At 31.8% G+C, this 16,237-nt stretch overlaps 1 protein-coding gene across 3 annotated transcripts in view; it reads left to right on the plus strand.

Moving 5' to 3' along the window:
• DDX46 (DEAD-box helicase 46) overlaps window positions 1-16,237 on the plus strand; it is a 44,163-nt gene that overhangs the window by 1,285 nt on the left and 26,641 nt on the right. For 2 of the 3 annotated variants that reach the window (XM_023531926.1, XM_011362328.2), the window contains exons 3-13: window positions 1,149-1,292; window positions 4,209-4,305; window positions 6,176-6,341; window positions 7,836-7,987; window positions 8,754-8,867; window positions 9,409-9,574; window positions 10,266-10,386; window positions 10,955-11,130; window positions 12,064-12,185; window positions 13,531-13,609; window positions 15,324-15,406. In XM_023531926.1, the coding sequence (XP_023387694.1) occupies window positions 1,149-1,292; window positions 4,209-4,305; window positions 6,176-6,341; window positions 7,836-7,987; window positions 8,754-8,867; window positions 9,409-9,574; window positions 10,266-10,386; window positions 10,955-11,130; window positions 12,064-12,185; window positions 13,531-13,609; window positions 15,324-15,406 (1,420 nt within the window). The remainder of the gene's footprint in view (window positions 1-1,148; window positions 1,293-4,208; window positions 4,306-6,175; window positions 6,342-7,835; window positions 7,988-8,753; window positions 8,868-9,408; window positions 9,575-10,265; window positions 10,387-10,954; window positions 11,131-12,063; window positions 12,186-13,530; window positions 13,610-15,323; window positions 15,407-16,237) is intronic. The other variant, XM_023531927.1, reaches the window with a different exon arrangement.

The following is a 16,237-nucleotide window of genomic DNA, read 5'->3' on the forward strand; positions in this document are numbered from 1 at the left end:
TTTCCAAAGAGAATCTTTGAAAGTCCCCTTGAGAAAGGTTTAAAAAAAGAAGCGAAAGGTATAGTAATATGCCATCAAGGGGTTCTATTCTAATTCTGTCTCAAGAAAGCTGACCACTGTGTTCAGAGCAGCCTAAAAGCCAACAGAAGGAAACAGGGCAGAGTACTCTCCAAGCCCTGCCTACTGTTTGAAACTATTTTAAATTTAAACCAAAGAACAGCCTAATTTTTATTTTACTTTTACTTGATTACGTAGACCTTGCACCAGCCAAGCAGCCATAATCTTTCTGGGGGTGAAAAACAGTCTTTAAATAAAAATAATTTTCACACACCCAAAAATTAAACAAATAAACAAAATTTTAAGTTACTTGTTAAAATAGGAAAGAAGACATGGTTTTACAGTTATTGTGAACTGATCACAGAAAGAACTTTAATTTTTTTTTTCCAAACGTTGGAAGGAGAGATTTGAAAGGTATTAGATAGTACTCAGGGAAAATATTGACCCTTGACAATGGATAGTGCCAGCTTCCTCAATTTCATATTAAGTGGTCTCAGGAACAGTTTCATACAGTTCAGTTAAGTACTTTAACAAGGGAAATTGGTCATTTAAGATTTGGTCTTTCACTTTGTTGGTATGAAAGTAGACTCACAAGATTTTGGAACAAGAAGGATTTTGAGATTATCTCGTGAAGTCTCCATATTTTATAGATGAGGAAACTGAGACTCAGAGAGTTCATCTGCTCCATATCATATCACTAGTTAGTAGCAGCAGCAGACAGGTATTCTTGTCTCCTTATCTTCCTATCTGATTTTTCCACAGCCCCATTTTGTCCATCCTTATACTTAGGTTTAGGCTGTTTTTGAAATTTAGATGTTCTATTATAGGCCATAGATTTCAAATAGTTATTATTGTAGACTTGACATGATTTTCAATAAACATCATTTGAAATTAGTATCCTTATATTTTTTCATTGACCACTTGTAAGAATTGGCATTACTTGTTCCCTATTTAGCCAGTTTGATAGTTAATTGAAATCTCTTCCTTTAATAATGGTAAAAATTAAGAAGCTTCTTTCAAGATGGAACAGAACCGTAATCTGAAATAGTTCCACTTGATCATAGACTATATGAAAAGTGTCCCCTTTTCAGGCGTTCCAGAAGTAGAGAGAGAGACAGAAGTCGAGAGCGAAGAAGATCTCGAAGTCGAGACAGAAGGCGCTCGAGGAGTAGAAGCCGGGGCCGGCGATCCCGATCTTCCAGTCCTGGCAATAAAAGCAAGAAAGCCGAGAATAGGTAATGTTAACATTGCGCTGTATCTGTCATGCAGGTTGGGAACTGTCTTCCTTATTCTTTATTTAAAAAAAAAAAAAAACCTTTAAAAATAATTACTGAGTTTGGCTCCTATCATGAATTGTTGGCTGAATTTTATTTTAATAGGTTTTAAAGCTTATAATTCAATCGGAAAGTACTAGATTCTGCACTCAATGCATTGTACCTTTATTTAATACCTACTATTGGTCAGAAATATGTTTCATAAACATTTCTGTAGGAACTATGTTTTTTCCTTTGAAATTATTTATTTAGTATTTCTGACATTGATTGGCAGATAACTTTAATTCATGGTATACATTCCTGCTATTCAGGATGAGTGGACTTTGCTTTTGTAAATGTACATGTTTCGATTTGAAATATTTATGTTAGACATAATCTGTTTACTCTTTATGGTTCTCTTGTCAGTGGTTTGTTCTTTGCCTGTTGTTTTTAAAGTGGTGTCATAGGATGGTTGATATATGGTCATCGTATTAGTCATGAGTATTTTCCCCATGTTGTTTATTTTACTTTTTAAATTTTATTTTTATTTTACCAAGGTCAGTGTAATAATACCCATTGGGGTTATTTTAAGTTAAAAAATACGTAAATTCAGAAAAGTGAATAAAATATAAACATGCAGTTTATTAAATAATTATAAAGCAACATCCATGTAACCACCACCAAGGTCAAGAACATTGACATTACCCCCAGAAGCCCTCCACATTCCTTCTCTAACTCAGCTGTCTACTTCCCTGGATAAAATCACTCCTGACTTCTGTGCTGGTAATTTATTTGTATGGCTGCATTTGTATCTGGAAAAAGAGTAGTTTAGACTTCTGTGTTTTTTAACTTTACATGAATGAGTCATGTATTTTGTGTCTTTACTCAACGTTGTTTGAAACTCATCTGCGTTGCTTATAGAAGTAGTACATTTTCATTGCTGAATACTATTATGTAGTATAAATGTACCATTATTTACCTATTCTACTGAGCTAGATGTTTAGGTGGTTTTAACTTTTGGGCTATTATGAACATTTTTGTGTGTATAATCCTAGTATACAAGTGCATGAATTTTCCTAGAGTCTATTATCTAGAAGTGAAATTACATGGTTGTAGAATAAACATAACTTTATTTTTACTAAGTAATCCCAGATACTTTCCAAAGAGTATGTACTAATTAAACTCCCACTAGCAGTATATGAAATTGCTCCATACCCTTGCCAGTATTTGGTATTGTCAGTCCTTTTAGTTTTTGTTAATTGAGTAGATAGATATCTAATACCAATATCATTGTGGTTTTAATTTGCATTTTCTTGATTGCTAATGAGATTGAACATCGTTTCATACGTTTATTGGTCATTTACATTTCCTCTTTTCTGAAGTACATGTACATCTTTTATTCATTTTCCTATTGTGTTGTTTCTCTCTTTAAAAATGGATTTATATTATCAAAGAAATCACTTTGTAAATTATATAAATGTCTAATCATTATGCTGTACACTTGAAACTAATATAATATTGAATGTCAAATGTAATTGAAAAAAATGAATTGATAGGATTTTGGTTTTGTTTTTAAATAATCCTGAATAGTTGTTTTTTGTCAGTTATATGAGTGGCAAATGTATTTTTTTACTCTAGTTTGTCTTTTCTCTCTGTAATGATACTTTTGACAGAGACTTAAGAAAGAAGAAAAATTTACTTTATGAATTGAGAGGAACATAGGTAATTAAACCTGACAAGAGCTGTTAGTAAAAAGAAAATTATAGTCTATATTCAATCTAAACATAAAGAGTAGCACACCAAATCCACCAATATGTAAAAAAGATAACAATCATGAGCTAGTTGGATTTATTCCAGGAATGGAAAATTGATTTAACATTAGAAAATCAGTTTGTAATGCTCTATATTCATAAGATTAAAGGAGAAAAGTCATGCTTATTTAAGTAGAGTCAGGGAAGGTGTTTTATTAACTTCAACTTATATTCATGTTTAAAGGTCATTAACAGACATGGAGAGAAAAGTGTTTGAAAAACTTGTAAAATTTGAAATGCAGAGGACAAACACTCTTGAAGAGCCAACAAGATACCAACAATTCTCATAAAGTTATAGAAATTAAGATAGTGTGGTTTTAGTGTGGGGGTAGACAAATGGATCAGAAGGAACAATATAGAGTTGAGAAACATCCACACATACATGGTTATTTGATAAATGACAGTGGTGACATAATTAGTGGGAAAAAGGTTTTTCAATAAATGGTGCTGTGGTCATTTGGTATCCTAGAATGATATAGGACTGCCTACCTCATTCTGTACACAGAAAGCATTTCCATGCAGATTAAAGACCAAATTAGATGGTAAAACTGTAAATTAGATGGTAAAATATTTTTGAAGTTTATACTAAAGAATGTCTTATTTATCTCTGGGTATTTTGACCAAATCTGAAAGGATTTCTAAGGTACTTTTAAAAGCACTGATCATAAAAAAAAAATTAACTAATTTGATAACATTAAAATTAAATTTTATTCATTTTAAGATACCATAGGTAGGGTCAAAATATAGACCTATTGGGATTTCAAATATTACATATATAAATTATAGAATATTAATGTCTTGCTGTATTTGTCCATTTGTTAAATTTTACCTCTCCTATTTAAATTTTATAATTTTTATATAATATGTCCAGTTTTTCTTATGTGAATTTACAATATTTAATAATATTTGCAATTAGTGTCAGGGCATTATTTTTTCATTATATTTCCAAAGTGTTTATTAATGGAATATAAAAATGCAGTTGACTCTTGAAAGTTTCTTTCTTACCTAAAAAGTAAAGTACAAGTCTTTTTAAAATGAATATTTCCAAACAAATAAATGATGTCTCTCTCTCTCTCTTTTTTGGTAGGTCTAGGTCCAAAGAGAAAACAGATAGTGGGGAAAGTTCTAAAGAGAAGAAAAAAGACAAAGATGACAAGGAGGATGAAAAAGAAAAAGATGCCGGAGTATGTTTACTAACATAAATAATCAAATAATTATATAATAGCAAACTTTTCTGCAATGACAAGTTCTTATTTGTTTTTTTAATGCTGTTTTATTTTGAATAAATAACATATAAAAGATAAACATAATAGTTGTACCCATGAGAAAATTTTTTTTCTGATAAAAGTTGCATATTTATACACATTATCTGTTTTTACTTAGAAAATATGATCATACCATATACACCATTCTGTACCTTGTTTTTGTTCATTTTTAAATTATAAATTATTTTATCAATATATAAAGTCTTAAGAATAATAAGCAGCCGTATACCCACCATCCAACTTAGAAGTAGAATACCTTGCTATTTTCATTTGTTATGTATTGGAGATCATTAAATAGCTGCATGCATAGATATGGTTGATTAATTTAAATACCTGCATAGACTTCTTTAGAAACAAGATAGGGAGAGATCACTTGATGGTTATTTAGGTTGTTTTCAATCTGCAGTTACAAACAATGGTGCATTAATCCTTGTACATATGCCTTTTGTGAATATAGAATAAGGTAAATTGGTATCAGTGAAATGGCTTTATCAGTGGGTATATATATTTAACAATTTGGTAAATAGTATCAAATTGCTTTCCAGAAAAGTTATATAATTTGACTTATGATATAGACATATGAAAATGTCTGTTTCCATGCTTCCTTGCCGACATGAGAATTTCAAAATTTAACTTTTACCAATATGTGAGTGAATAGTTTTAAATACTATGAACATAATATAAATTTATAATATATAATGTATTTTAAGTTTAATTACCTTCTGCACTTTTTTTGAATTGCCTACTCATACCTTGTTTTGTTATTTTGTGTTTCTTCTATGTTTTTAGTGTTCCTTTTTTTTTTTTTAAGGGAGCTGGGACCTGCTTGCTGAGCAGGATAGCTAAGAAAGAATACAGCAGGAGCAGTCAGGGGGGATCTGGTTTCTGATCCAGTTTTTTTCTGTTGAATGACTGGGTGACCTCGAAAAAAGCACAAGTTTTCTGGGGCTTATCTTTACAGAGGATGGAATATTATAAATTATATTAAAAATAAGAATATAAATTCAAGAGCAAAGCTTTTTTGTTTAAGAAATTTATTTTTAAAATATAAGTATTATGTAACTGTATTATAAGATATTTGGAAAATCAGAAATAATTCTCTGTAATGCCAGGTGCCTGAAACACCATCACCATTACAATTTTGTAATATTCTCTTTGACTGTTTTTTACATATATATTTTCATACCTATCTATAATAGTAACATATATATAAAATTTTGACTTTTATAATGCTTAATCTTTAAGTTGCTGATTATGGCTATGAAAATGACTTGCTGTCCCCTCCTAAGAATATTATTAATAATCTTGATAAGGGCTTTAGAATGGCTGTTTCTAAGAACTTTAGACCTGAAGGCTACAGAAGACCATGATTAATCCTTAATCATGTTGAAAAAATGCTTTTTATTGAACCAGTCCTGGAGGAGTTCAGAGGATTTAAAGTTGAGAATAACTAATAAGTAGAGAACTTTGCCGATAATTCATTTAGTTTCTACTTTGAGGAAGAAATTGAATTCATGTGTATATATTGCTTGTAACTAAAAAGATTAATTTATGGTGTTTGAAGTACATCTGCTTTCTTAGTTAATGCTTTTTTGTGATTTCATTTTGCTGGTATATTCATGGATATATTTAAAAAAGACACACATCTTAATCTGGTCTTAATATAGGAGTTTGTATATACATCTATTTTTTTTCCTCTTTTATACATTGGAGAAATTACTTGGAATGTCACTTGGAGTGAAATTGTTAATCCTTGCTTTCCTCTCTTTCTTTCTTTTTTCCCCTCAAGAACTTTGACCAAAATAAGCTGGAAGAAGAAATGAGAAAGCGAAAAGAAAGAGTAGAAAAATGGCGAGAAGAGCAACGCAAAAAGGCCATGGAAAACATAGGGGAACTGAAAAAGGAAATTGAAGAAATGAAACAAGGGAAAAAATGGAGTTTAGAAGATGACGATGGTACATTCATTTGTTAGACTGATAGTCTATATAGCAATTTACGTAGAATATTCTAGAATCATGAGTAATATTTTATATTAGGATTTTTAAGGCCATTTTTTATTGTGGAAAAATATATATAACAGTGTTTACCATTTTAACCATTTTTAAGTGTACAATTCAGTGGCATTAAATACATTCTCAGTGTTGTGTGACCATTACCACTATCCATTGCCAGAACTTTTCTCATCATCCAAACAGGAACTCTGTACCTATTAAATAATTCCTAATCCTATGGCTGCCTCCCCACCTCATCCCTGGTTCTTCTGTTCTGCTTTCTGCCTCTGTGAATTTGCCTATCTAGGTAATTCATGAAAGTGGAACCATACAATATTTATTCTTTGTGTCTAGCTTATTTCACTTAGCATAATGTCTTCAGGGTTCATCCATGTTATAGCATGTATGAGAATTCCATTCCTTTTTATGGCTGAATAATAATCCATCGTATGTATATACCACATTTTGTTTGCCTGTTCATCTGTTAGATATATGGGTTGTTTACACCTTTTGGCTGTGAATAATATGGTGAATAATGCTGCTGTGAATATTGGTGTGCAAGTATCCGTTTGAGTCCCTGCATTCTGTTTTTTGGGGTATATGCTTAGAACTGGAATTGCTGGATTCATATGGTGGTTTTAAATGCCTCTTTAAATATTTATGTTAAATTTAAAATTGTAAATTAGTGTTCGGTAAGGATCATTAGTTTTACTTTAGAGAGGTGAGTTGGGTGCTTATGGCATAGTAAATAGCTTTTTGCTTTTTACTACAAATAAGAATGTTAGTAATGAGAGTAAATTAAGGGCATGTTTTCAGGTCTTTCCTCTCATTTTTTAATGTCTTAACATTTCCCCTCCATAGCTGATTTTAACTTTTGAGGTTTTAGTAAGGAGGAAAAATGTGGAATTTTATAGGAAAAAGGAATTTTACTCCATTTTCTGAGAAAATTCCTATGAATTATTTTCTCTGAAAGTTCCACAGAGTAGTTCAAATAGATGAATGGATTGTATCTTTAAGTAGTGGTGATGTCTTGGTTACGTAGAAAAAGTTAGATTGTCTTGAATTAAGAAGGCGTTACTATTTTTTCTTTGATTTAAAGAAAGCTAATTGGAAGAAAAAGAAGCATATCAGTTAGTAGAAAGAAGTTCTGCTTTTAGTAGTGTAGTTGCAAGATTTAATACTGGACATCTATTTTTTTTTTAGGTATAATTAACCTTTTTGCTTCTTGTCAATTTAATAATTTATAATTTATTATAATTTGTTTCTTGTATCATTATTAAAAACTACATGCTTAATTTAAAAACTTCTAAATGTGAGTATTCGAACTGCAGTGTACCTTGGTTAATTGGAAAACAGGATATTTGGGTAGCGAGAAAAGGTTAGAATGGTAGGGTGTGGTTGGATTGTGAAGTATTTCCTTTTGAAATGTGAACAAAGAAGTGTTTTCTAAAATTTAAGATGATGAAGATGATCCTGCAGAAGCTGAAAAGGAAGGAAATGAAATGGAAGGTGAGGAGTTAGATCCATTAGATGCTTACATGGAAGAAGTGAAAGAGGAAGTAAAAAAGTTTAATATGAGAAGTGTAAAAGGTGGTGGAGGAAATGAAAAGGTATGGAATTTTCTTTTTAAAGATTTATGTTCCTACTTGAATAACTTGATTTCATTGTTACATTGACCAACTACTGACTTGCATGACTTTATATAATGTTTTTGTTTTCTCCCATATCCTAGAAATACCAGTACTTTTTCTAAGTACCATAGATGCTAGTGAATTTTAACTGTACGTGTTCTTATTTCAGAAGTCAGTCTCAGCATTATCATCTTTGTTCAGTACCTTTGCTTCTTGTTGCCTTCTCAGTAGGTCCTCTCCAGACTTCTTCAGCACTTTCATACTTCTATCCTCTGTATCCTAGTCTGTTTTTCATTTTAGTAGCATTTATTACATTTTGACAAATTATGGAATGTAATTTTTTTTTATCATGTTTATTGTTTGCCCCTTCTTCTAAAATAAAAGCTCCTCAAGAGCAGTGACTTTTACTGTTTTATTGATTTATCCTAAACTCCTAGAACAGAGTCTGGCTTGTCAAATGAGTGAAAAGTACCGTTTAGTAGTATTTTTAAATAAATTATATTACATAATATTATATAAAATTATATGTTGTACAATAAACTACATATTAATGTATTATAAAATAACATGAATATATTTTATTTTAACATTTAAACAAATTAAGACTACTTTTTGTGTGTTCATTAAGGTGCCGCTAACAACTTTTATTCGAATTATAAATTATGGCAGTTATCATTGTGTGTCAGCTGGCATGTAATTTGTATTTCAGCTTTGCAAAATATTTTATATTCCTTTTTTATTTCAGAAGTCCGGGCCAACGGTCACAAAAGTTGTCACTGTTGTGACAACCAAAAAAGCTGTTGTAGATTCTGATAAGAAGAAAGGTGAGCTGATGGAGAATGACCAGGATGCCATGGAGGTAATTCTTCAGTTTTGATTTTGTTCATGATACTACCCTAGAAGTATTTATTAGAAAGACTGATGGAAATGTGCTTTTCCTATATTCAAACTACTGTTGGAGAATTCTTGCTATTCTCAGTAGCATTGTAGCTGAATATCCAGTTGGTATAGCATTCTGACATCTTTGACCCTCTGTATGCCCACATTTTGATTCCCCCTTGCCCTTCATCAGCTCATCTCAACGCAAAATAAGGAAAGAGAGGAAGTCAAAATGAATTTTCTTTCTATTAACATGCACATAAAGATTTCTCTAGGGAGAAATATAGCAAAACTTCATTAAAGCCATATTAGAATTATTTTATTATTTTATATTGTTATAACTTTCTATAAGGGGAAAGAAAAAAGGAAAAAGTTGAAAAAGTCAGAAAGTAAAAAAATAAAAGCCAAAACATATTTTCTAGAAGAGGGTGATTTTAAAAACTAGGATTCCTTCATATAAAGAAAAAATAGTAATGCATTTAACTCTTTACTTTTTTTTTTTTTTCCCCCCAAAATTGTAGTACTCTTCAGAGGAGGAAGAAGTTGATCTTCAGACAGCCCTTACAGGCTATCAAACCAAACAGAGAAAGCTTCTAGAACCAGTAGATCATGGAAAGATTGAATATGAACCATTCAGAAAAAACTTTTATGTTGAAGTTCCAGAGCTAGCAAAAATGTCTCAAGAGGGTAAAATGCTTTTATTCATTTACTGCTTATTGTGGGAACAGAGAAGGATTCACTTTTTTGTCCGGGAGGAATGTGAGTTGATACATGAGTAGAGAGAATTTGCTTGGCTTACCTGGAGAAGCGAGAGAGGGAACTAGAAGTTGAGAAGTCATTGTAGAAAGTGGGAAAATCATCTGCAAAGATTCAGAGCTGTGAGAAATCTATGTGTTTTTGGAAGCATAAAAAATGAACAAAATTAGTTTGGTTTATGTAGGTGAGATTTTTATGATTGAAAATACTTTCCATGTGAGGTTAACAAATAAAATACTGTTATTAGCCTTTTCCTTCTGGGATTTGAGTGTTAGGAACCAATGTGAATCTATGTAATGGTAGAATAAGGATAATCTGGGCAACTCTTGCTTAGAAAAGAAGTGGTTGTAGTACTTGTCAGTCATTGGTCTTTTATTGCTGGTGCAGTTTAAGACAAAAGCCAGTTGTAGAAATTAAGATACTTCTTTTCATCTCTAGTTGGTTGCAACAGTAATCGCTTTAACTCACTGAGATTTCAGTGCTTTGTCCTATAGCTTTTCTATGGAATAATCTTGGGTAGCACTAAAAAAAAACAGAGGCTCTCAATCTTACCGTGCCTAATTGAAAAATAGAAGGCACCAGTAGAACCATAAGAGTTTTTAATCTGGATTTTGTTTTGTAGAGGTGAATGTATTTCGGTTGGAAATGGAGGGCATTACTGTCAAGGGGAAAGGTTGCCCCAAACCAATTAAATCTTGGGTCCAGTGTGGAATTTCCATGAAGATCTTAAATTCTCTCAAAAAGTAAGTAGATAGTGGTTGTCCACATTTTGCAAAGTCTTGCCACTCCAAAGTAGCCCTTTCACACAAATATCTCCTTTGGTTATAATTTTACTCAAATAGAAAAACTGATTTGTTTTTTCTTAAATAGCTTCATAAAATTGACCCTTTAAAGTGTACAATTCAATGATTTTTTAGTGTATTTACGGAGTTATACAGTTCTCACCATAAACTAATTTTAGAACATTTTTATCATCCCCAAAAGAGACCTATGTCCATTAATGGTCAGTCATCTCCCTTCTTCTCCACCCTAGGCAACCACTAACCTCTTGTCTATAGATTTGTCTATTTTGGTTATTTCATATAAATGGGAGCGTACCAGTGTAGTTTTTTGTGACTGACTTCTTTTACTTAGCATAATATTTTCAGAGTTCATCCATGATATAGAGTGTGTCAGTGTTTTTATTCCTTGTTGCCAAATAATATTTCATTGTATGGAAAATACCACATTTTTGGGAAATCTTACTCTTGAACTTTGAGAGCCCCAGAGATCTCAACTTTTACCTTGTCTTCTTTTGGTTTGCTTTTTAAGGCATGGCTATGAAAAGCCCACACCAATCCAAACCCAGGCGATCCCTGCTATTATGTCTGGACGAGATTTGATTGGTATTGCCAAGACGGGAAGCGGAAAGACCATTGCTTTTCTGTTGCCCATGTTTAGACACATCATGGATCAGAGGTCATTAGAAGAAGGAGAGGGGCCGATAGGTACAAATTCTTTCATTAAACTATTTTTTCAGATAACGATTTTGTTGTCAGTTAATCAGAAAGACCTGATACTTTATATTGTTCTTAATTATAACATAAAGATGTCTTTATATACATTTCCTCTATAAATTTGGCACTTTGGGGCTGATTTCCCCTTACCAGCAGGTGGAGTGAGAATCTTCAGAGCTCTGGAGTGACATCTCAGAAGTACAAAAACAGCCTCTCCTGGCACAGCTCAGTTTTTAAACTCTGACTCGGCAGGTAGACTCCTCGTGCATCTATCTGTTTTTTTATGTTGAGGTTTGTTCTTAATCCCAGTATCAGTGGATCTATAAACTCAACATAGAAGATTGTAGGGAAATGTATTTTCTTTTTTTGGCCTTAAAAGGCTGTATAGTGCCAGCATTTCATTCAGGACTTAGTCTTCAGATTCACATTTCTTGATTCATTTGGTAGAGATCTGTTCTGCAAATTCGGATAGGGTTTTGGAAAGTTGTTACCAGTTCTTCTCTTGAAAAAAAGAGGGCATAGTATATTTTTCCTCTATCTGTGCCCCTCAGACCAAGGTTGTTTCCGGAAGCAGTGGAATGGCTCAGTGGCACAGTGAGTCGTTTGATTATCTTTGCTCTGTGATTTGCAGTTGAGAATGATTTGCATTCTTTTCAACCAGGTATTTTCTTGATGGTTGCATAGGCATTTAAATCTGATTTATCTTCCTATAGCATGTTCTTAAAATCTACTTAAAATTAACCTTCCCCACAATCTCTACTATTATAAAGCTTTTGAAATAGGTTTTCAGAGGTGCAGAAAACAAAACAGAAACAACAATTAGACAAAGAGATTTAAACTTTATTGCTGAAGTTAAATTTAACACTTTAAAGCATAGTCTTAAGAATTTTGGTGGTTAGGCTTTTAACATATTTATCTTTTCAGCTGTCATCATGACTCCAACCCGAGAACTGGCTTTACAGATTACTAAAGAATGTAAAAAATTTTCAAAGACTTTGGGACTTAGAGTTGTCTGTGTTTATGGAGGAACAGGAATCAGTGAGCAGGTATTTATAAAATGAACATTTAGATTTTTCATTTTCTTAAATTGAGTGATTTAATAATTTAAAAGTGAGTTTTTGTTTTAGCATTTTATATAGTGATTGCTTCTACAATCTGAAAAAGCATGAGGTGTGAAAATAATAGTAAGAATGTAAATGTTAATATTTTGGAATTTTTGAGTTGTTCTGATACCTTAGCTTTCCCTTTCCTCTTCGTCTTTCTTTGCTCAAGGAAGGCAGATTTTTTTTTTTTTTTTTCCATTTTACAGATAAATGTTCAGAAAGGTTAAGCAAGTTGACCAAAGTCTTTAAGAGTTAAGAAGACATAGTTTGTCCTGGAACCTAGATTGGACCAGCCTTTATTTTCTCTCTTCTGCTTGGGATCTTTGAAAGGTGGTGATAAGTGGGATGCATTAATGTCAGTTTCATCTGCATTCTTAAATGATTTTTAGCAAGAATTATTTAAATATACCTTCATTCACTCTTTCTAGTTTGACATTTCTTCAAGTGTCTTTTAAAGAATGATAGTCATTGGATATTTTGTTTAAACTAGAAAAGGAAAAACCTGGGTTCTGTGATCAAATAAGCTTTGGAAATGTTGGATTATACAAAATTATAACAGATTTCTTTCCAAGATTTATTAGTCTTTAGTAAGCCAATATATATTGTATTGCTAGAAAAATGGGATAAATTAAATGGCATTTTTGAACTTATTTAACCACAAAACCTTTCTGTGTTCTAGTGTTCTCAGGTTCTAGAACATACTTTGGGAATATTTGCTTCTGTTAACCTAATAATATTTTAAACACTTGAACTTAGTTTTCTGAGTTTGTCAATTTTTTTGACCACAGCCTAGAATAAGAAATTTATTTACAAAATAACCTGGTACATGCATACTATATTTATACATAATTGAAGTAAAAGTTTTATGTCTAACAGATTCTAATATTTTTCATTCTATTCCATTTTAAAAACGCTGATTATAACTTATCACTAATGGAAACAACTCTTCATTTTGAAAAACATTGATCTTTTAATTGCTTTATTTACTTCTCATGTTCCTTTCTTGGTTTTAAGGGATTGTGTCAAAATTGGTGAAAATATTTGGTTTTCATTGACTTCAAAGTTATAGCACTATGTGGTCATGTTGCGTCATGTTGCCACTACCTGTTCCTTTAATAGTGCTCCATCATTCTAAACAATTAAGCAAGAAGCTATGGAGTCTTCTAATTAGGCCTCACTGTCTTAGGTTATGGATAAGTGATCTGTGCAAGGACCCCAGGTAGTATTTTCAAATCTCTTAAATAAGCATTAGTTATAAATAGACTATAAATTTCTTCTTTTTTATTAGATTGCTGAATTGAAAAGAGGTGCCGAAATTATTGTTTGTACACCTGGTCGAATGATTGACATGTTAGCAGCTAACAGTGGTAAGTCCGGGGTATTTTTTGTTCTCTTTTTTCCTTTTTAAATTCTGTACATTTTTGTTAAAGCAGATACAAGAAACCAACAAAAGGTTTCTATGTTTCTTCTCAAAGCTGTAATATCTTAAATTTTGTATTGCAACAAGCTCATTGTTGCAAGTGTTCAAAATATTTTTGCAGTTTTAATTAAAATTTCTTGTCAGAAGTAATTCCATCATCTTTTAAGCACTTACCTGGATTTTAAATCCAATTTTGGTTTAACTTTCCTTCTAATAGAGTGGGGGATTATCTTTTTTTTTCATTGTAAAATTTAGACTTTTTCTCTACAGGAGCTAGTATTTTCTTACAGTACTGGAAAAATTAAGATATTGCAGCTTCAAGAAATTTTATCTTTTGTAATATTGCATGTTTTTAGCTCATATGTTGTGCTTTGTTAAATTATTCCCTATCAAAACTGTTACTAAACTGTTGACATTATTTAACTTCTGTGGAGAAAGGCCCTTCAAGATTTATAGAACTGGGCTTCCGAGACTTAAACCATCAAAGGTAGGTAATTTAATGCTGTTCCCAATCTTGGGGCTGCAGATGTTAGTATGAAATACTTAAATATTAGAAAGCATTTATTTGGACTTGTTTCTATTTTTTGAAGAAAATGCTTTCAAAGGTTTCCATTGCAGTAGTTAATATATACATAATAGAGTATTAAAAACTGTAATGCATGTTTCTAATAGCATTCTGCTTGAATTTCTGTATATATTCTAATTTTACATGAAGTTGCCAAAATGACATCAAAATTGTTTGATAAGTCATTGCGCTTGTACAGCATATGAAAAATTTTGGGTTGAATGTTGGTGAAATAATCCCTTGTTTTTTCTCAATGCTGCATTGATAAGTCTTCTCCTGAAACTCATCTCAATTAATTTTACCTTTTTCCATTATCTGTCCTTTTGATTTATATTTAATAACTATACACGTTTTTGCCAGGTGATTGATTCAACCATTGATAGAATGCTTGTGTTAATTTTTTAGAAGGGGTTTCCCGTGTATGTATTTAATTTCCACTGGCTAAGAAGCCTTTTGTATTTATTTAAACCAGTGGGAGCACTTAATAAAGTTGGATTTGTATTTTTGTATTGAAAAATATACATATGTAATATATTTGGTATTTTGTGTATAATATGTTAGTTACCTAATGATGTTGCATAGCTTCTCATTAATGTTTTGATGTGCCCATTAGAAGTTTCTAACTATATAGAAGTAGGTTATAAAGTAATATAGAGATTTTCTACATCTGAAATAGTTAGCACTGGAACTTGCTTTCCACACATACGCTGTAATCTCTAATATGTTTTTTCCTAGGTGATGCTGTCAGATAATGGCTGATGTGGCTCGATGCTTCATCTCAGTCTTAGTTTTATGATGTGTTTTGGAGAGGGCTGTTTTCTGAATTTTACAGGTTCTTCAGGCCCTATGATGGTATGCAAGAGACGAGTTTGACAAAATAAAGGGCCTCATATACCCATTGTCAGAAAGTATTTGCCATTAGATTAAGACATTGTAGACCAAAATTTCTTTTCACTGTTTAAAGATACCTAACTTACCCCTCTGGTTAAGTCAGGCATTTTAGTTCCCTTTACAGTTTTTTAATGTTCTTGGTAGCCATAAAATGAATTGTGACTGATTTTTAGTTTTCTTTTTCTTTTTTTTCCCCTCATCTTAGGTCGAGTCACTAATCTTCGAAGAGTGACATATGTTGTTTTAGATGAAGCTGACAGAATGTTTGACATGGGTTTTGAACCACAGGTAATCATTAAATTCCTTAATGCTTTGACCTATAAAATAAACCATTTAATTGCTATGACAATGGAATATTTGGTTTCTTGAAATTCTTACACACATTTCTCTTATATGATAGTAGAGGAGGTTGGGGACTTATGTAATTGAAATAGATATTTATGTTTTTAATTCCTTATAAAACTTGTTCAAGAGGTGTTCGTGCAGGCTTTCCTTAGCCATCTAAAACCATCATTGGTAAAATTAGAATTGGAATGCTAATAATAGAAGCTTGAGCTTTCATATTTTGTAATTTCATTGTAATTTCAGTTTACTTCCAAGTAAGTTGCTTTGAGTCATGCCTTTAACTGCTTCATGGTCTAGATAGCACATGTTGTTTACATTCTCCAGATGGAAAAACCGAAGCCAAAAGCTTAGACTTTTAGATTCCTCATGCATGCTACTTGCTCAGATATCAAATTTCAGTGATATAAACTTAGCGAAAGAGCAGTGTGAATTATCACTGTGCTATGGATGCCAAAAACTTTTTTTTTTAAAATCACAAACTACAGTAATAGAAATGGGGTGTTGGAAAGGGATAAGGTTAAAGTCGTGTGCATTCTTTTCAGTTATTCATATATTCTCCAAAAGCATACTTTCTGTCATGATAGTGCATGTATTGTGTTTAAAATTAAGGACTACATTCTAAAAGAGAGAAGCTCGAAAGAGTAAATAGGATTATGGTAACTCTTGAACCATATGAGAAACAGTTAAAGGAGTGAGGAATATTTAGCTTGAAGTAGAGGACTTAATAGCAGCTTTTAACATTTTGAAAAAACACTCTCACACAAATGAAGTATT

This window comes from Pteropus vampyrus, unplaced genomic scaffold (assembly GCF_000151845.1).
Source record: "Pteropus vampyrus isolate Shadow unplaced genomic scaffold, Pvam_2.0 Scaffold74, whole genome shotgun sequence".
Taxonomy (NCBI): Eukaryota; Metazoa; Chordata; class Mammalia; order Chiroptera; family Pteropodidae; genus Pteropus; species Pteropus vampyrus.